This window comes from Saimiri boliviensis, chromosome 8, assembly GCF_048565385.1.
Source record: "Saimiri boliviensis isolate mSaiBol1 chromosome 8, mSaiBol1.pri, whole genome shotgun sequence".
Lineage (NCBI taxonomy): Eukaryota > Metazoa > Chordata > Mammalia > Primates > Cebidae > Saimiri > Saimiri boliviensis.
Window position 1 is genome coordinate 71,562,405 of NC_133456.1, and position 22,451 is coordinate 71,584,855.

General features: G+C 38.3%; 1 protein-coding gene across 5 annotated transcripts in view; it reads left to right on the top strand.

Moving 5' to 3' along the window:
* Positions 1-318: 318 nt before the first annotated feature.
* The window catches only part of ATP11B (ATPase phospholipid transporting 11B (putative)), a 124,982-nt gene continuing 102,849 nt past the window's right edge, over positions 319-22,451 (top strand). For 3 of the 5 annotated variants that reach the window (XM_039478872.2, XM_074404595.1, XM_074404597.1), the window contains exon 1: positions 320-599. In XM_039478872.2, coding sequence (XP_039334806.1) covers positions 573-599 — 27 coding nt within the window. In that variant the 5' untranslated portion in view covers positions 320-572. Of the gene's footprint in view, positions 600-22,451 lie in introns of all 5 variants that reach the window. The other 2 variants (XM_074404596.1, XM_039478871.2) reach the window with 2 other exon arrangements.

Genomic DNA, 22,451 nt, shown 5'->3' on the forward strand with positions numbered 1-22,451 from the left:
GAGACGGACCCGCCACGGGAGGCGGCGACGGAGGCTCGGAGACGGCCAGGCCCACACACGCGACCTCATCGCACCCCAGAACCCGGAGAGGGCGGCGGCGGGCAGAAGCAGCGTTCGGGAACCCGGCATCGCTCCGCGTTCGCTTCTCCCCGGACCGACTACGCCGACCCCCGACTCCGAACGGCGGCGAGGCGCGCCGGCCCCCTGCGTAGGCGCACGCGCTGTCGTCACGTCCGGGGGCGGGCCGGGGCGCCGGGGGCGGGCCCGGGTGGGTCCGGGGGCCGAGCGGGGCGGGGGCGGGGTGCGCGGCGCTACGTGTGACAATAATGAAGGTGGCTGCGGCGCGGCGGGAGGCTCAGCTGCGCCGGGCGGGGGCGGCGCCGGGGCCGCGCCTGTAGGACTCGGGGCCGGCGCCGCGGGATGGGGACGCGGCGCGGGGAGTGAGGCGGCGGCGGCCGCAAGCGGAACTTCGGCCCGAGGGACGCGCCCGCTCCCGCCCGAGTCCGGTCGGCTTACAGCTGCGGCCCCGCGGCCCCCGCGCCCCGCGGGACCGGGACGGCGACGACGGGGGAATGTGGCGCTGGGTCCGGCAGCAGCTGGTAGGTGCCCCCTTCCTTCCACGCGCTTCGTGTGTCCGGGCGGGGACAGGCCGGCGCCGCCGAGCGGGGAGGCCGGGTAGGCCGCGGCGGGGACGGGCGGGGGGCCCAGGGCCGGAGAAGCCCCGCGCAGCCCCGCGCTCGTCTCGCTTCCGAGTCGCGGCCGCAGAGGTTGGCGGGAGGCGGCCGCTTCCTCCCGGAGCTTCTCCGTGACTTCCTCCCACGGCCGCTCCGGGGCGGCTGTGACCCGAGGCGGGAGTCCCGAGCGGGGTGGCGGCGCCCCCTGGGGAAACGGGGCGCGGGCGCCGAGCGGCGGGAGGGCTGCGGGGGAGGGGAGGCGCGTCTTACCTGGTGCGATTCGGGACGGGTTCGGGTGACGGGGAGAGAAGAACCTGCCTTCTGCCCCCGCTCGTCACGGACTTGGGGAAGCGGGTCACGATTCCGAGCTGGGTGGATTCCTGGGGAGGCGGCCGCCTCCGCTAAAAGACTGTAACCCCTTGGGCGACAGACGTGTCTCCCCCGGGCCTGGAAACGGGAAAGCAGGACTGTCCGGGTCTGGCTTCGGAAACGAGAGTTAGGATAATTATGAGCGCTGCTTGCCGGGGTTTCCTTCCGACCTCGTCCTGTCCCCACCCCAGTGAAACTTTTCCAGTGGGAACCTTTTTTCCCCTTCTCCTCGAGGTACTTTGAACGAGACAGGTTTGGAAAGAATAGTTAACTTTCCGGTATGACTGGAACATCTGGACACCAGCAACAAAACATCTTAGAAAAGAGTGATTTAAGGCCTGTAAAAAGTGCCACCTTTCCCAGGATTAATTCGGAGAGAAAACTCTTCCCAGCCTCCTTGCAGCTGGGGCGCGGAAATTACAACACTGAGGCAGCTGTGACAATCAGGACTGAAATTGCTCCTGGCTGGAGAAGCCTAACCTTATCTGTGTGGTGAGGCCGGCTGCTATTTAATTTCTCAGTCGCATTAACTTAATGCTTCTACAATGCAGTGGTAACATTTAGTGAAGAAGAAACTGGGATGAACATTGATACCTCTTTTCCCCTTCTGCTCTAGGAAAGCATTTTAACGTTAAGACTAAGCAGAATGGGATTTCAGAGCCAGTCTTCTGTTACTTCGTTTTGCAGTGGGCATCATTATCAAAATGTGTGTGTGTGTGTGTGTGTGTGTGTGTGTGTGTGTGTGTGGAGAGAGAGAGAGAAAAAAAACTGCCTACCAGTCCCTCCTACAAATGTGGACTATTTTTAGCCTTGTAAATTCAGATATCCCAGATACATGCTTTATTAGGAAACCAAGCTAATGATGTCATTAGAATACCATCTTGTAATACTTCGGCTTTGTTGCAGTAAGCCATAGCACGGTAATTTTACTCAGGAAGTTAATTGTTACAGATTTGCCTTATGCTTTTGATTTGCCAAATCTTCATGTGTCCAAGGCTGATTTACCTCATGGTGTTCTTGTGTGGTAGGAAGATCATTTTAAAGTGGTTCTCTTAAAGCTTTTTAAAATAGATTGAGACATCCTTTCTCACTGTTAAGGTATTTTTTAGCCAGAGTAAAATCCTGGTTGTATAACCACGCTCATCTTCAAGACAGAAAATCTGGTAATTTTTTTAAAATGGCTTCAAATGAACACAGCTAAAAGGAAGGGCCGGAAGTTGTTTGTGGTTATTTTACAAGGCAGCCGCCTTACAGGATGGTTGACGAGTTGAACAAGTTGCTGTGCTTAAAAAATGCTGTCTCTGACATTTAGCTGCTCACCTCACTGGTTTTAAGTTATCAGATCCTCTCAGTACCTAATAATACCTGGGCCAGTGTAGGACTTTTGTGTCTCTGGTCATGTAAATTAAACATCAAGGACAGTTCATACAGAGTAATGAAAGTATATTTTACTATACTAGGAATTACTCAACTCAGGAAGAATATAGTTTAGATTATATTTCTTTTGACTCAGTGGATTGAATTCAACATGACTTTTAGCAATGGGTTTGTTTTAAAATTCAGATAAATAGGATAAATTTGGGGAAATGGACAAGCAAATCCTAAGGACAGGTTGGAGTTATAAGCTTACTTAATTTATTATATGAATCTTGATTTTCAACTAATATCTCACAAAGTTGTTTTATTACAGAAACAACGCCTATGCTCTAGTAATTTCTTTTTAATTAAAAAAAAGTGTGACTCCTTATCACAACAAAGCATTTTCACTACTTGAGAAGATGGAAAAAATCAGAAGATTGACAGAAGCTTGATCTTTTCTATGGGGAAAGTAGACTGAAAACGAAAATATTGGAATATCCATTTCCTTTTTGTTCTTTGATTTTTAGCACACAATGCTAAAGTTATTTTACACTAAAAAATTCTCTATGGTGTCTTTGTGGAACAGTTAGTATTCAAAGTGTACACATTTTCAGTAGTATATTTTATGTATTAACTCATTAGAGATGACAACACCTTGATTATTATTGTGGAAATGCCATTAGCTACTTACTGTATTCTAATATTTAGACCTGTTCAGTAGCTATTAGTCACATGTGGTCATTAAAATTAAAATTTTAACCATATGTGGCTATTAAAATTCGATTTCATGTGTCTGTTGGCTGCCATTGGCTATCAGATTAGTTCATATTTTCATTATCACAGAAAATTCTATTGGCCAACACCAATTTAGACTTTTAAATGAAAGTCTGTGTCGGTACATATTTTAGTTGAATGTAATATTTCTTTACAGGACAGTGTAGTACTACATTTTTAAAGCACTTTGTGCTGGTATTAAAATATGCTGAATACTGGGGATACAAATGTTGGTCAGGGCCACACTGACTCAACATGAGTAGACATTGGGTACCTGTCGCTGAACAAATAATAGATAAGGAAAGGATGAACCTGTAGTGTTTCTGTGTTTAGAGACAAAAGTGACAAATCAAGATTGACTAGCCCAGAAAAAAGCTAGAAAATAATTATTAAAAAAAAGTCATACTAGGATAACTGTTTCTTAAATTGTTTCATAAATGTAATCCCTTTAGATTGTATTGGCGATGGTGGTAGGAGGCTGCTAAGATTGTCTTCTGATTAACTGAGGAAAAGGGGAAGGGTCTTAATCTGAACTCCCTCAAGTTTCTATTCTTTCTCACACTCACCAAACTTGCTTATACTGGTACTTAATTCTTCTCTTCTTTCCCCGAAGTCACAAGGAAGATGCAGCCCTCTTTTCCAGGATAACAAGTCTTAAGCTTTTAATCCTTTTCTTCCATCCCGCTGCCCATACTCCATCGTTACCGTTAGTATGTTTGTTCTCTTTCTCTTTCCCCTTTCCTTCAACCTGTGAACATGTTCAAGCCTCTCGCTGCTACGTTACTTTTTCCTGTACCTGAAACTGCCAGATTGTTCTTAATTTTCTAAAAAACAAATCCGTAAAACTGCTGGCCGTTATGTTTGAAATGTGGCTACTTTAAGTAGAGATATTCTTATGTATAAAATAACACATTGGATTTCAAAAATAGTATTAAAAAATGTGAAAACTGGCCGGGCACTGTGGGAGGCCAAGGCAGGTGGATCACCTGGAGTTTGAGACCAGCCTGGCCACCATGGTGAAACCCTGTCTCTAATAAAAATACAAAAATTAGCCCGGCGTGGTGGCAGGTGCCTGTAATCCCAGCTACTCAGGAGGCTGAAGCAGGAGAATTGCTTGAACCTGGGAGGCGATGGTTGCAGTGAGCCAAGATCACTGGACTCCAGCCTGGGCAACAGAGCAAGATTCTGTCTCAAAAAAAAAAAAAAAAAAAAAAAAAGCCAGACCTGGTGGCTCACGCCTGTAATCCCAGCACTTTGGGAGGCTGAGGTGGGTGGATCACGAGGTCAAGAGATCAAGACCATCCTGGTCAACATGGTGAAACCCCGTCTCTACTAAAAATACAAAAAATTAGCTGGGCATGGTGGCACGTGCCTGTAATCCCAGCTACTCAGGAGGTAGAGGCAGGAGAATTGCCTGAACCCAGGAGGCGGGGGTTGCGGTGAGCTGAGATCGCGCCATTGCACTCCAGCCTGGGAACAAGAGCGAAACTCCATCTCAAAAAAAAAAAAAAAAACCCTCATTTTTTTATTAGCTACATGTTGAAATATAATATTTTGGATATATAAGTAAAATTTTAGAATTTTATGCATTTCTTTTTTTTTTTTTTTTTTAGGTAGGTAGTAGAAATTTTAAAGTTACCTGTGTGACTTGCATCTGTGACTCATGCTCTGTTTCCGTTAGTCCTGCTATATAACATTAAAAGTGAATTCCTGTATCCTAGTTAGCATAGTGAGATCCCGTCTCTAGGAAAGGAAAAAAAATTAGCTGGATGTTGTGGTACTGACTTAGAGTCTCAGCTACTTGGAAAGTTAAGGTGGAAGATTACTTGGGCCAGGGAGTTTGAAGCTACAGTGAGCCATTTCTGTACCACTGCACTCTAACCTGGGTGACAGTGAGACCGTGTCTGAAAAGAATAGTGAGCTCATGTTTTTACAGAACACATTATGGAAGTCTAGAAATCTCACTTACTAGACTAGCCTGCCTATAAATATCTCAGGATAAGAACCATGTCTTTGGCCGGGTGCGGTGACTCACGCCTGTAATCCAAGCACTTTGGAGGCCAAGGTGGGCGGATCCCCTGAGGTCTGGAGTTCAAGACCAGCCTGCCGAACATGGTGAAACCCCATCTTAAAAAACAAACAAACCACGTCTTACTCGTATTTGTATTCATTACACTCAAGACAGCAGTTGGCCCATTGTAGGTATTCACCTGCCGGATGTTGGTTGAGTAAATGAATGAATATCAGATCTAATTCAGCATCAGTTTGAAAATACCTGCATTCTTTGCCTCTTTTCCAAGGAATGAATGAATGAATGAATAGATAAAGGAAGCACTGGCCTATGGTGGTATTATTTTTTTGTGTGTGGATAAGTTTTAACCTCAATTAATGTTTAAGAACCTAGATCTGGGAATATGTGCTGCTTTATCTCTATTTCAGACATATATTCTTCGATACCGGTTTTGCATTTGGTTAGGAAGAGGGTAAAGCGTTAGAGGAATCTCAGGTGTTCCCAGCAACACTGAAGTAGGTCAACTTGCTCCCAGATCAAGTGTCCCCAAACTACGGCCTGCGGGCCGCATGCGGCCCCCATAGGCCGTTTATCCGGCCCCCAGCTGCACTTCAGGAAGGGGCACCTCTTTCATTGGTGGTCAGTGAGAGGAGCACAGTATGTGGCGGCCCTCCAACGGTCTGAGGGACAGTGAACTGGCCCCCTGTATAAGAAGTTTGGGGACGCCGGCTCCAGATCCTCTAAAGAGCCTGATGATTACCGTTATTGTCATTAAATATTTTCTAGACCTATGCTATTCAGTATGGTATCCACATATGGCTGTCAAAATGTGCACCTGAAATGAGTGTCTACTATGAATTGAGATGTGTGTGTATGAAATACACAATGGATCTTGAAGGCTTAGTTTGGAAAAAGGATGTAAAATATCTCTTATTTTTTAATTGATTACATGTTGGGTTATATAATTGTACATATATATTGGGTTAAATATTAACTGTTACTTTTTTATTTTTACCTTTTTTGAAAAATGTTGAAACTAAGAAAATCAACGTGTGGCTTAGGTCATTTTTCTGTTTGACAGCGTTGTTTTAGATTATGGTAACCATATATAATGCCTGGCATAGGCAGATTCAAGAAAGTTTTTCATTCTAAGGACTTTTTGATTTTACCTAGGCTTTTTTTCTGTTAGTTTTCAGTTTTTAGAGTGTTGGTCTACGTTATATCTAAGAGACTAGAAGCTGCCTGATAGACTAACTTTATATTTGGTCCATTGGAAATAATTTTTCAAGTCAGCGTTGACTGCTGTGGGGTTCTAGATTTAGCCAGGCTGCTTATTCTTCATTTTGTTTCTGTAGTTGTCTGAGTACTGATCATTCTAAGCAAGATAATATTAATGATTAGCTTAGTTTTTACCAAAAATGTGTATTTTTTATTGTTTAATTTTTATTTTTTTATTCTCAAAAGTGAATGGTATTTTCTTTAAATATCAAAATGAAACCCACTATTTTAGTTCATAAACATAGTTAAAATATTTTATTCTCAGGTATTCTTTATTTTGCTTTTTTTTCCTGGAGTGTCTCTGTTACAAAGCACAAGAAAGACATTCTAGGCCAGGTGTGGTGGCTCTAGCCTGTAATCTCAGCACTTCGGGAGACACACAGGAGGCTTGCTTGGGACTAGGAGTTTAAGGCCAGAATAGGCAACATAGTGAGACCCTGTGTCTACAAATAATTTAAAAATTGGCTGGGCATAGTGGTGCTTGCCTTTAGTTCCAGCTGCTTGGGAGAGGGCAGTAGTATCGCTTGAACACAGGAAAGGCTACAGTGAGCTATGATTGTGCCAGTGCATTACAGCCTGGGTAACAGAGTGAGACCCTGTCTCTAAAACAAAATTCTTGATTGGATATTTATATGGGAACTACTAGGAGACTTATTTTTAAGTCAATACTTCGTGTGTGTGTGTGTGTGTGTGTGTGTGTGTGTGTGTGTATTTTTTGTTGTTGTTGTTGTTTTTGAGATAAGGTTTCACTTTGTCTCCCAAACTGGAGTGTAGTGGTGTGAGCACAGCTCACTGCAACCTCAAACTCCTGGGCTCAAATGATCCTCCTGAGTAGCTAGGACTACAGGCATTGGCCACCACACCCAGCTAATTAAAAAAAATTTTTTTTTGTAGAGATGGGGATCTCACTATGTTGCCCAGGCTGGCTTCAAACTCTTGGCCTCAAGCAATCCTCCTGCCTCAGTCTCTGGAGTAGCTGGGATTCGGGAGGCTGAGGTGTGAGCCACTGTGCCCAGCCAGTGTTTGTATTTCTTTTGTATATGTGGTTATAATGCATTCAGTAAACATTCTCCAGTGTTGTGAATGACATGCATTGAGTTTCTGTTACTTCTCAACTCTTGGAAATGGCTCTGAGGGAACTGTTTGACTCTTGGGTGTGCTTAGGAGAAAACTAAAACACTAAATTTTTTTTCCGACTGGTTCACTTAAAATTGTCTGTACAGTTTTTTATTTTCTTCTTTTCTTATCTATACATGGTATTGGCAAATTCTTTTGAATTTTTATTTAATTTATATATTTTTGAGAAAGTCTTGCTTTGTTGCCCAGGCTGGAGGGCAGTGGTGTGATCTTGGCTCACTACAACCTCCACCTCCTAGGTTCAAGCAATTCTCCTGCCTGTCAGCCTCCCAAGTAGTTGGGATTACAGGCATGCACCACCACACCCAACTGATTTTTTTTTTTTTTTTTTTTTTTTAATTTGAGACAGAGTCTTGGCTCTGTTACCAGGCTGGAGTGCAATGGCACAATCTCGACTCACTGCAACCTCAGTGCAGTGGCGTGATCTCGGCTCATTGCAACCTCCACTCACTGGTTCAAGTGATTCTCCTGCCTCAGCCTCCCACATAGCTGTGATTGCAGGCATGATCACCATTCCCAGCTAATTTTTGTACTTTTAGTAGAGACGGGGTTTCACCGTATTGACCGGTGGTCTTGAACTCCTGACGTGATCTGTCTACCTTGGCCTCCCAAAGTGCTGGGATTACAGGTGTGAGCTGCTGTGCCTGGCCTTCATTTGAAATTGTTAGCATGTAGTCTATCCTCCTTAACATTAAGTTACAGCTTGCAGGTAATCATACTTGTTTCTCTTTAAAAACTATTTGATTATCAAAGATTTGGATGAAATATCAAATTAAGGATATTAATTAGTTAAGCTCTGTCTGTCTCCACATTTTAATTGGAAGTGGAGTGCCCCTCAGCAAAGAAGGAAGAATAGGATGATAAGTGTAGGTGTCAACCATTCATTCATTCCCTTGTATTTTGGAAAACTTAGGAACAGAAGCAGATGTTGTATATATGTCTTACTACTGTGTGAAGTCGGTAGAGCTGGTACAGTTATTTTTATTCTTTAAGTGTTATGGCAAATTTCAATCACATACAAAAGTAGAGAAAGTGATATAATGAGCCCCTTTATGGTATAATTTAAAGTTGGGCAAAGGGTATGATTTATCCTTTACCCAACTTTTGCAATTATTGGCACATGACCAATCTTGTTTTATCTATTTCCCCCACCCACTGTCCTCACTCTCTTTAGTTATTTTGAAGCAAATCCCAGACATTAAATAATTATACCTGTAAGTATTTCTTCTTCCTTTCCTTCAAGTCTCAAATTCTTTTTACAAGTGTAGACATTTCATTTTATGTCAGTTACACCAGTGATTATTAATATGTTAATGTAAAACTATTGATTTTAATTTAGTCATATTAATAACAAAAGATATATGCATAATATTGCTAATACATTGTTAAGAATCTGTTAAATTCTAAGCAGTAGGTGTAGGACTTTCAATGTCAGCTGCTTTTTTTTCTATAGATACATTTGTGGGGAGAATAAATCAAAGAAAGACACATGAATCGAAAAATGCTTTGCTTCAAAATATCATGTTGTGCACCATAAATATATAAAATTTTTATTTGTCAGTTAAAAAACCATTTTAAGAAGTGTTTTACTTATGAGTTCATTTAAGTGTTTGGGGAACAAATCATATCTCCCTTTTTCTTGTTGCTAAAAATGATGTATCCTGAACCATCTCTCTCTCCTTTCTCTGCCACCACCCTGGACTAAGCTGCTACCTCTTACCTAGACTATTGCAAAAGCTTCTAGTTCATCTCATTGTTTCTCCCCTTCTGTCCTTGCAGTCTTGTTTTCAATGTAGCAACCAGAGTGATTTTACCAAACAGGTTAGATCATGTAATCCCTCTGTTTAAGGTTTTCCAAGTGCTTACTTTTTTGTTGAGAGTGAAAGCCAAAGTCTGCTTGATCTGTATCCCAGCCCCTACACTTCTTCCAATTCATTTCTCATCCTTCATCACTCCTTACTCACTCTTCTTTATCCACACTAGCCTTACTGCAATTCAGAAATCCCAAATGTATTTCAATTTTAGGATTTTTGTCCTGGCTGTTACACCTCTTCCTGGAATGTTCTTCATACAGACATCTGCTGGCTCCTTCTCTCTCTTCAAGTCTTTATTCAAATATTCTCTTATTCATGAGTGAAGCCTTTTCCGGCCATTCAGTATAAAATTCTGACCCTCCGCAATACTTCCCTGTTGCCTTTCCCTGCTTGATTTCTCAGCACTTAACACTATTTAACCTACTTCAAAACTTACTTGTCTTGTTTATCTCAGGAAGGCAGAGATTTTGTCTGCTTTGGTTTTGTTGTCCATTTAACAAAAGCCATTTCTCAGCTCTGCATTCCCTTTTAGGTAACACCATGTCTTTCTCATGTATTCATTAATTCACTCATTTTTTGTGAGTGGATTAATTTTCTGTGATAGCATTTTTGTTGTTAGGCTTTGGAACTACCAAAATGAAGCAGTCCCTGCCCAACCAGTCTGGGGGAGGTGGGTTCTTCTTTTCTAATGTAGATTTGGATTGTTACCAATTTTTTCCTATTGCAGAAAGTGTTCCAATGACTATTATTGTTTGTTTGTTTACTTTGAAGTGAAATACCTAGAAGTGGAATTGCTGGGTCATGGGGTATGTACATTATGACTGTTACTAAATATTGCCAAATTATTTTCTAAAACATGAGAGTTCTCCTTTCCCTACATCTTACTCAACACTTTGTACTGTCAGACTTGAAAAAATGTACCAGTCTGAAGGATGTGAAACAGTGTCTCATTTTGTTCTAATTTGCATTTTCTTGACTGCTAGTGAGATGCAGCTATCCTCAATTTTATTCGTATGAATAGATTGCCTATTTTCCACTGGGTAATTTGGCTTTTCCTTATCCTTGCTATAGTCTAGTTGCTAATTCTTTGTTGTATATGTTGTCAGTATCTTCTAGTCTGTCCCTTGTATTTAACTTTATGATGTCTTTTTTATATGGAAATTTTAAATTTGTAGGTAAATTTATTAGACATATGATTTCTGCTTTTTATTACATATTTGGCAGTTCTTTTACTAGGATCATAAATCTGTTTTCCTAGCATTTTCTTCAAATTGTTTTAAAATTTAGTTTTTCAAAACTTAGGTCTTTAAGATACCTGGAATTGGTTTTTGTATACGGAATAAGGTAGGGAATTTGTTTTCTCTCATATTGAAAGTTTCTTGTATCAGTGCTGTTTATTGAATGAGGCATCCTTTCTCCACAAGTCTGTGTTGTTTGCCTTCCCTGTCACAAATGACCCATTTACAACACATAACGAGTGTTGTCTTTCACATGCTCTGTCATACGCCGGCGTTGTCTTTAACATACCCTATCATATACCAGCATTCCTTTTCATATACCTTGGTCTCATTCTAGGTACTCTATTCTGTTTCGTTCGTTTGTTGGTGCATAAATAATGCAGGGTTTTAATTATAGTTTTTTTAATAGGTCTTGGTATTTGGCAGGCAGAACCCCCACCTTTTTCTTTTAGAATTATATTAACCTTTATTCTTCTATATGCCACTTACAATGCTTGTCAGATTCTGTGGAAAATCTTTCTAGATTTTGATTAGTTTTGCATTGAAGTTAAGTTTCTTCTATTCATATTATTCCCTTTGATTATAAGCTGTGGATTGTAATTCATTTTTATTTATTTTTCTAGTTATGCTTATAGTCACTGAGTATCTCTACATCTACAAATAATATATGAATTTAGATTTTTTTGACTCCAGTATTCTCTTTCTCATTTTCCACATTACAGTTGCATAGTAGTTTAGTTCTACTTTTTCTCTTTTACCAGCTCTATTGAGATATATCTCACATACCATACAATTTACCCATTTAAAGTATGTGATTCCATTTTAGTGTATTCATAGGTTTATGTAACCATCACTGCCCTCTCCTTTTAAGACATCTTTTTCTTCCCTAAAGAAACTTAACTCTGATTCCCCATTTTCCCAAACCTCAAGCCCCCAGTCTAAACCACTTTCTGTCTTTAGATTTGCCTAGTCTGAACATTTTATATAAATATCATCATACAATATGTATTTTGTAACAGTGTTCTTTCACCTGGCATAATGTTTTCAAGGTTCTTCTTTGCTGTAGTATGTATCACTACTTCATTTCTTTTTATTGCCAAATAATACTCAGTTTTATGGATATGCCACTTTTTTTTAATTCATTCATCAATCGATGGATATTTGAGTTGTTTCTACGTTTTGGGTATTAGAAATAACACAGCTTTGGCCATTCATGTGTAAGTTGTTAAGTAGATACGTATTTTCAGTTGTGCTTATACCTAAAGAGTAGACTTTTATTGGGTCACATAGTAACTCTGTTTTTAACTTTGTGAGGAATTGCCAAGCTGTTTTCCAAACTATCTAGACCATTCTACATTCCCACTGGCAATGTGTGAGGGTTCCAATGTCTTCATATCCTTCCCAACACTTATTTTTGTCTGTCTTTTTTATTATAGTCATCCTAGTGGTTATGAATAGTATCTTATTGTGATTTTGATTTGCGCTTCCCTAATGACTAATGTCTAATGTTTTTTCATGTACCTGTTGGCCTTGACCATTTTTGGAGAAATGCCTATTCAGGTATTTTTGCTTGTTTTTAATTGGGTTATTTCTTGTGTTTTTTTTTTTTTTTTAATTCTTGAGTTGTAAGACTTCTTTATATAGTCTAGATATAAGACCTTTATCAAATGTGTGATTTGCAAATATTTCTCCCATAATGTGGGTTGTATTTCTCTTTTTAAACTCAACATTTTTTAATTTTTAACATTAATTTTTAATTAATGTAATTTTGGTTTAGTACAAGGATTTAGTGATTTTTTTTTTATTCATTATCATTTCTTGCATACCACCTCTTTCCTCCAGATTTAATTTTATTCTTGCTGACATAGCTTCTTTAGATGTTTTTAAGCAAGGGTTCATGAGTGGTAATGTTTTTATTTCATAGTCACTTGAATGCAAATTTAGCTAGATACAGAATTCTGGATTAATAGTTACTTTAGCTCTACATATTGGAGATACTACTTATTCCATTACTATCTGACATTTATTGCTGGTGTGAAATATGCTTTTAATCTAATTGTCATTACTTTGTTGGGAATATTTTTCACATTGCTTTTTTTTTTTTTTTTTTTTTGAGACGGAGTTTCGCTCTTGTTACCCAGGCTGGAGTGCAATGGCGCGATCTTGGCTCACCGCAACCTCTGCCTCCTGGGTTCAGGCAATTCTCCTGCCTCAGCCTCCCGAATAGCTGGGACTACAGGCACGCGCCACCATGCCCAGCTAATTTTTTGTATTTTTAGTAGAGAAGGGGTTTCACCATGTTGACCAGGTTGGTCTAGATCTCTTGACCTCGTGATCCACCCGCCTCGGCCTCCCAAAGTGCTGGGATTACAGGCTTGAGCCACCGCGCCCGGCTTCACATTGCTTTTAAGATTATCTCTTTGTGCTTGACATTTTATAATCCTATGATGTATCCATCATGTTTTTTCATATTTTTCCAGCTCTGCATTTGCGTGTGCTTTCAATGTGAAGGCTGTAGAGTTCAGAAAAATTATTAGCCACTTTTTCTTTATAATATTTTTTCTCAGCCTTTAATTTTCTCATTCTAGAACTCTTGCTTGGCATAAGTTGAAGCCTCTTAATTTGTCCTCTGTGGCCATTTTCTTATTCTCATCTCATTTTCTATCTGTGCTGTTTTCAGTGAAAATTTTTTATTTCTAGCTTCTAGTCCACCATTTCTCTTGTTTTCACTGTAGAGTTTATACTGTCTTCTGAATTTTTACTTAAATGATAATTTCTCATCTTCAGCATTTATTATTGAACTTTGTTCATTTCTGTGTGCTCTTTCTGCATATCTTCCTGATTTGTTTCACAAATTTTCACTGAAAAATATTATTCCATTATCCCTTTGGAGATCTTAAACATACTTAGTGTAAGGATACACAGCTTTTTCCAGCTTTCTTTCAAAGGTGGGAGCAAGCCTGGACCCAAGCACAATGCTATTAATTGAACCTGACTGTAGAACCCTCGTGCAGAGATGGTACTGCTGATTCTTATCCTGCTATTCTTACCCTATAGGAGTTGAACTTCAAACTGCTCATTTCCACACCGAGAGTCCCAGAAGCTCAGCCCCTGATTACAGAAATGATTATCTTATGTTAAGCTTAGCTAAGTATTAATTAAAAAAAAAAAAAAAAAAAAAAAGACTGTCTTTGCTTTTGTGAAGTAAAGGGAGACTTTCCCAAGGCCAGTAGCCAGTTAATGTCACAGCCAGGACTCGAACCTACAGAGTTTTTCCAGGGAGTTTAGTAGTGTGAAATAGAAATAGCAGTCACTTCCACTGTTATTTCTAAAATCTGCCTTAAAGTGAGATAAGACTAGAGAATGCATTAGGGTAAGGAATGTCTAGCAGTGGTATTCTGGAGATGGTGGTGACAGGTGTGTAGAGGAAAAAGATAAAAAAGTGATCAAGAGTTACTGTAGTCCAGCCATGGCCATTCTCAAGGTGAAATGTGTTTTATTAGTTAGACCTGGTTTATATCTGATGTATGTCTCTTCTTAAAAATGTTACATAGTGTAAACAGCAATGTTTAAATTGATTTTAAACAGCATGGCAATTTTTTTTTTTTAAGAGTTTTCGAAAGTTTTAAATCTCTTGGGATCCCAGATTACTTTGACATTTGAGAAATTTGTGATATTGAAATAGAAATTGTAAATGCAGCAAAGAGATAAGGTGGTTACCCATTTTTAATAATCACTTTTATCATATCCGTAATGAAATTGTGCCATACTTTTAAATCTGTTCAGATTATATTTTATAATATTCTGTGGGAAAATAAGTGAGTCATCTATGATTTAATGCTATTTTAGTCAAAATTGTACTCATTCTACGTATTTTATTTTTTGTGCTTATTAAAAGGTCTTTTTTTTAAAATGAAGTTTTATTCAGGGGAGGGGAGTTGTTTTCTCATTTTGGTATTTCTATAGTTCCAAGCATATTACCTTGCTTATAGTATTTATAAATTGAATTTTAAGATGAAATACTAAGTGGCTTGATATTTCAGAATGGTCAAACATTTTAACTTTTTGGTACAGTGCCAAGCAGAGTAGCAAACTCATTTTTCTTGATAAATGTGTGTGTTACATATTGATATTCTAAGATTTTGCTTTGAAGGGTCTTTTGCAGTGGGTGTAATTGGCAGGTAAAGCTTGAGCAGAATATAGTACGTTGAAATCTTAATCATATGTTACCTAGAAAATTGTTTCTTCACTTTTTCATCTCCCCAGTTGCAAGGGGAATATAGATACTCTTATCTTAGCTCTCCACTATGCTCTTTAATGTACGGTAAGTTCAGAAACAGGGAGAGTGAACCTGATTGTTTAATATGGAGAGACTGTGAAGTAGTTCTGTAATCTTGTGTTTTCCTCTTGAACTTTCAGTGTTACAGAGGACTTGGCTTCTAACTTAGACATGCAGGAGACCCTCATACTTTGTGGATCCAAATCTTTATGCAGACTTAAAGGGAATTGATGCAGTGCTTACCTGCCGATGTTGATCAGCATTTTTTAAAGCATACATTTGTAGTATTTTTTTTAAAAAGAAGGAAAAACTGAAATGTCTTGGGAATTTATCATGAGAAAGGGAAAGTCAAAATTTCTAAAGAATGCTTTTAACAGTGTTTTTAGTTGGTAGCCTCCCAGGCCATGGGTTCCCTAATGATGATATTTCATGTAGATTGAGATAAAGCTTTCTGTGGTCTATAGCAAAATGGAAAAAATGAGGTCAGTGTAATCTCTGTGTTTGCATAAATTTATAGATGTCCTTGTTTTTGAGTAATTTTTTTAACATTGTAAATACAAACTTTATTTTAGAATTGGTTTTAAAAAAAGGTTGCAAATATAGTAGAGAGGATTACTGTGCCCTCCTCTCCCACCCAATTTCTCTTACTGTTAACATCTTACATTACTATGCTGTGTTTGTTACACCAATATTGATGTGTTATTTAACTTTATACTTCATTTGAATTTTATTAGTTTTTCCCTAATGTCCTTTTTCTGGTTCGGTTTCTCAGACTTTTTAAAGTCTTAGATTGTTTCGTTTGCTTTCTTTTTTCTTAATATTTTTGCTTGGAAAAATAAACTGTTGGCAACCCTCTGCCAGTTTCTCAATTTAAAAAAGTTTTACTGATCTGTGAAATCTAAAACTGTTCCCTCCTGTAGGAGATTAAAAAAGTAAAAATCTAAAACTCTTGAGAACCAGTGTCTTTGGTTGTTAGAAGTCAGTGTGATAGCCATTAATAATTAAAGACTCTCTAAGAGTTTCCTAATTACATTTTATTTATATATTTTTTATTTTATATTTTTATTTTATTTTAATGTAGTTTCACTCTGTTGCCCAGGCTGGAGTGCAGTGGTGCCATCTTGGCTTACTGCAACCTCCGCCTCCTGGGCTCAAGTGATTCTCTTGCCTCAGCCTCCCAAGTAGCTAGGACTATAGGTGCACCACCATGCCTGGCTAATTTTTGTATTTTTAGTAAAGACTGGGTTTTGCCATGTTGGCCAGGCTGTTCTTGAACTTCTGGCCTCAAGTGATCTGCCTGCCTTGACTTCCCAAAGTGCTGAGATTACAGGCATGAGCCTCTGTGCCCTGCCCGCTTAGTACACTAATAGGCAATTCCATACATACCCTTTGCTTGAACTGTCACCATTTTGCTTGCTGGGTTCCAGTCTCAAGTCCAGCCCTCTTTTCTAACCTCTAAACAAGTATATCCAGTTGCTTACCAAATTATCAGCTAGCCATGCTGGTTGTCTCACACTTAAACTAGAAAACAATTATAATTTGATCTTAAGTATGTGAGATGAAATAGCTTAAGTCCTAAATCACTAAGATTTCATCAATTTCAAGTTGGTGGGGTCTAAGTCATGTATTTCTTTCATCATCATTAGTCCTTAGCATACTACAAAGCACATAGTAAGTATTCAGTAAGTACTCTTTGGTTGCTAAAGTACATTTTTAAAAATTGAATACAGGAAGATATTAAAAGGCAAGAATTGCAGATCGGCAGTAGAATTTTCATAGTTACTATACAGGATAAATGAGCTGCTTTTTGAAATATCCAAACATAAGCTAAACATTTTTTTGTTTTTTAAAAATACATTTTCAGCCAGGCAGGATGGCTCATGCACTATGGGAGGCCAAGGTGGGCTGATCACTTGAGATCAGTTCAAGACCAGCCTGGCCAACATGGTAAAACCCGTCTCTATTAAAAATACAAAAAATAGCTGGGGATCGTGGTAGGTCACTGTAATCCCAGCTACTCAGGAGGCTGAGAGAGGAGAATCGCTTTAACCCAGGAAGTAGAGGTTGCAGTGAGCTGAGATAGCACCACTGCACTCCAGCCTGAGTGACTTGGATCAAGACTCCACCTCAAATACATACATACATAAATAAGACAAACTGAAAATTTGTCTGAAAATGTTCTATTTTCAGAATTATGTTAGTGTGATCCAGTGATGCTAAATAATCATTTTCTGGTTAAAGTTTAATTTTCATAGCAATAGTTTAGGATTTAGTGAGTCTTTTTTTGTTCTTCTTTTTATCCTGTGTAGACATGCTTTACTTTCTTTTGAAGCATATTTCTCAGGTTCTTGATAACACATTTCTGACATATAGACAATTGCGTATCTTCCTCCCTCCCTACTTTTTTCTACCTTTGTGTCAATTCTTATGTACAAAACAAATAGGATTCATCTAGCATCTTTATTCTTTGAACTCAGGATGTTTTTTGTGCTGTGATTGTTGAGAATGTTTTTAACCTATACTTTATCCTATTTAAATCTGAAGTTGGAAATATTTGTTGTACAGAAGTTTCCTGGTTTGAATACTGGCTGTACTGCTCATAGGAGATAAGCAGCACCCTCTAACTTGAGAGATAGTGAATACTTGTAGGATAACTTATGTTTTAATATCCAAGTATGTAGTTGATTCTCAACACTGTCAGACACATCTCCCTGTTCCTGTCAAATATTTTATAAATACTCCTTCCTTTTTTTAATCCTGAAATGAAATTTAAATGACTTATACAAGTAATTTTTTTAAAAATGCACATTACCACCCTAATTGTCATATGAAGGAAAAATAAATGAATATATTTATATTAAATAAAATCTGTTTCGGTATGTAAATAATCATGATTACAGTAGACATAATGAATAATCAGATGCTGAAGTCATTGTGAATGCCCTGGCTCTAAAATATACTGCTAAAAATATATGTTATAGTGACTCATAACATTTTCAACTGGTGATGGGATTGTCTAAAACAGTAAACACCACTTCATAAAAGTTCTGACAAAAAGTATAATCTTTCTTCAGTTTATGTGGTATTGAAGATTTCATACCTTCAGAAGATTTCAGAACTACATAAAAATTCTGACAAAAAATATAATCTTTCTTCAGTTTACATGGAATTTTCCAGGGATGCATTTATATGATAACTACATCCCTGGAAAATTCATAAATCCATACAAAAAGTTTTTGTTTATATTTAAATAGAAGGCTTGGATTATTTCAAAGAGATTTTAGCAAACATGGCATCTGGAAGTTGTGATGCTCATAGGACAGTTCTTCATTGGCAAGACTCTGCAGTCCTTTGCAGAACATCTAATACTTCTGCCTCACCCACCCAGTAACTAAATGCCACTAGCACCCCCAAGTCATTGTGAAAATGAATACCAACCTTATTCCTGAAAAGTTCCCTCGAAGTCCACGTTCCTTTCTTTGGCTTATTATCCAAAAAGGAGTTTTGACTTTGAGGCATACACCTCTTAGCTATAGCAGAACTAGTACATACAGTTTTTTATATGAGAATAGGGAAACACACTTTAGCAACCAATCAGAAAACGATAGATGGATACAGAAGCCTATAGAACACTAAGTATATCGTTATTCAGGACCATCATTTCAGTAATATCATTTTGGTTGGTTTATCCAATTTAAATTCTTTATATTGCATTATACGTATATGATAACAGGAACAGCATATACTTGCATTGTATGTAAGAGCATTATATATTTTGAGAAACATTAAAAATGTTTATGATTATGGCAAGATGAAAAGTAGGATAACTAGATTATGGTAAGTGAGACTGGTACAAGGTAGTTGATTTTTATAGTTGCTGCTGCTGTTACTTATTTAGTAACAGTTTCCTGGTTCAGGCATTACTGAAAACGGTTTCCAGCATATAAAATTAATAGCACAATTGCATATTTTCCATCCATCTTTTTTTCATTTTCTTTTCTTTTCTTTTTAACTTTTTTAGTGTTAATTCTTGTTTAAATAACCAAATAGGATTCCCCCAGCACTTCTTTTTTAATTTTACTTCAGTACACTTTTTAATGGTGTTTAGAATTTTGTGGTGTATGTTTGTTGCTTGTATTTTTTTAAATAGTAAACTTTGAAGATATTGTGAAAAAGGTATGTTTATTCACTGACCACATCTCCAGCATATTTGCAGAGTTGTAGACAGCTATTGTCTATATACCAAGGAGGATTTAGAAAGCCATTTTCATTGCCATTTTTGTTTATGATTGTTGGGGAAGAAGGAGGAAGCTCAGAGTGTTTTAGAAACCTGAGTAGAAATGTATTTTTACCCGTTTATCTTCAATCTGGAAACAGCAGCTGTAAAATTGACTAGTTTGTCTCCTTATTGAGACAGTGGTTAACTGGATAGGCAAAGTAAACTCAAATTTATTGTTCCTGGTTATGGAAACCTTAAATCCTCCCTTACTAAAACCTGTGATCTGTAAATTTGATCTAAACTAAAACAACCTCGCACATTTATTTTTTTATCATAAATAACTCTGCGTTTCCATACATGGAAACTACCAGTGCAGCATATAAAGGGATATTTACTATTATGGTTTAATTATGGCCAAATAGGATTTGCCTGATCCAGAAAATCTACGGTGAAGTCCCAAATGGATGACATTGATTTTTTAAAATTGTGTGAAATATACATAATATAAAATTTACCATTTTAATAATTTTTAAGTGTACAATTCTGTGGCATTCAGTATATTCACATTGTTGTATAATCATTACCACCATCTGTCTCTTGATTTTTTTTTTTTTTTTTTTTTATCTTCCCAACCCGAAACTCTGTACTCATTAACTTGCTATTCCCTTCCTTACTCAACTCCTGGCAACCACCTTTCTGCTTCTGTCTTATCAGTTTGACTACTCTCACTCATTATATAAGAGGAATCATATGATATTTGTTATTTTGTGACGGCATATTTCACTTAGCATAACGTCTTTAAGGTTGATACTTACTGCATCATGTGCCAGCATTTTCTTCCTTTTAATGCTGTTTAATCTTTCATTGTATGTATAAACCATACTTTGTTGATTAATCAGACGAACACCTGAGTTACTTCCACCTTTTCACTGTTGTGAATAATGCTGCTATGGACATGGATGGAGAAATACTCTTTAAGCCCCTTCTTTCACTTCTTTGAAGTGTATACCTAGAAGTAGAATTGTTGGATCTTGTAATAATTCTGTGTTTAATTTTTTGAGAAACTGCCATACTGTTTTCCGTAGTAGCTTCACCATTTTACATTCCCTCCAGCAATGTACAAGGGTCCGAGTTTCTCCACATTTTTGCCAATACTTATTTTCTGTTTTGTGGGGTTTTTTTGTTTTGTTTTATTTTGTTTTTGTAATAACTTTCTTAATGGATGTGAAGTGTTATCTCCTTGTGGTTTTGATTTGTATTTTTCTAATGGAAGTTGATTTCTTTGACATTCAGGAATGTCAAAGTTTACAGCTTACAACAACTGTAAAACTGTAATAAATAGCTTTGATAAGAATAAGACAAATCTAGGAACACCAGAATAAAAAGTTTCCTTCTAGCCCCTCTTATGCTAGTAATGGTACGTTTCACTCTACAGAATCACTTTTAATTTTTTTTTCATTTCCAAGTTAAATATCATAAAAGTTAAAATCAGTTCGGCAGACATTTTTTAAAAATTATTTTTATTTTTATTTTTTTGAGGCAGAGTCTTATGCTGTTGCCCAGGCTGAAGTGCAGTGGCGTGATTATGGCTCTCTGCAACCTTGACCTCCGGGGCTCAAGCAACTCCTGCGTCAGCCTCCCAAGTAGCTGGGACTATAGACACGTGCTACCACACCTGGCTAATTTTTCTATTTTTTATAGAGACAGAGTTTCCCCTTGTTGCCCAGGCTGTTCTCAAACTCCTGGCTCAAGTGATCTGCCTGCCTTGGCCTCCTGAAGTGGTAGGATTACATGTGTGAGCCACCATGCCTGGCTGACATTTATTTTCAGTGATATTTTATTTTTATTTATTTATTTTTGAAACTGAGTTTTGCTGTTATCACCCAGGCTGGAGTGCAGTGGCGTGATCTCAACTCACTTGCAACCTCTACCTCCAAGGTTTGATTCTCCTGCATCAGCCTCCCAAGTAGCTGGAATTACAGGCGTGTGCCACCCCCCAGCTAATTTTTTTTGTATTTTTAGTAGACACAGGTTTTACCATTTTGGCCAGGCTGGTCTCAGACTCCTGACCGCAGGTCATCTGCCCACCTTGGCCTCCCAAAGTGCTGGGATTACTGGCGTGAGCCACCACGCCTAGCCAAAAGAATCTTGCAGTCTGGAGGGAGAGATAGATACAGAGACAAACAAATACAATTCAGCGTAAGTAGATCTATACTGGGACTGTATAAAAGGTTTGGTGGGAGTAGTACCTAACACATGTCTTCCTTTGTCTCTGGGGAATGAGGGACATCAGCTAAAGCTCCACTGAGAAGGGAACTCTTAAGCTGAAAGATGAAGAATGAGTAGGCTTTTGCTGGAACCTGGGTTGAAATAGGAAGTCAAGTTTGGGAAGTAATATTATAACCTATAAGAGATGAGCTACCTGTAATAAAGCTTTGGCAAATTATTTGAGAATTTTTGAGGTCTTTCTCTAAGATTACTCTAGATTTTATATCCCACAGCTTGAAAATCCAGTACCAACCCACCCCTGCACAAAGCCAGAGTTCTCGGAAGACCAGACTGGTCTGATAGATGGCAAACAAACTTCAGTTCTGAAGTGAAAGTTATGTAGTGCAAAGCAAAAAGCTAAGATAAATTATTGTTAACTGTTTACATTGTAGGTGTTTTAACTTTATCGCCTTACTCTGGCCTTTTAACAGTGTCACATTATCTTACCCTGTGATACCTATATAAAGGTATATTTTACTGAATAGGTACATTTTATTGAAAGTTCGTGTCTAGGAAACAGTAATTCACAATTAACTTTGTAGATTTTAATAAAAGACATTAAATAATTCCTTCCCAGAAGCCTTGGTATTTTTTTCCCTAGGCAGTTTCATGTGCCTATATACTTTGAAACATATAGCCAACAAAAATCACTTTCTGTCATGTATGTGATCTAAATAAAATTCTGTTCATTTATTTTAATAACTGAATGGTATTACAGTTTTGACTCTGAAGCTGCTTTTTGTTTTTCTTGTTTTGAGGTCTTTTGTTTGTTTTGATGCTTTTTCTTTCTGTTAGCAAATAAATCATATGTAGGAATGCTAGACAGCACTGTGAACTCTAAGGATAATGTTTCTTAATTAAAGTAGTATGACTAATTATTCATAACTATAGTTTTAGTCTCCTCTTAGCTATGCTTATAAAATCTTTGGGATTTTAAGATAATAAAGAGGCTGATATATTTGGCCTGGAATTGAAAATGTTGAGATTCATTCGTAAGTGTTGTTTTATGCTAGAGACCGCCTCCAGAAATT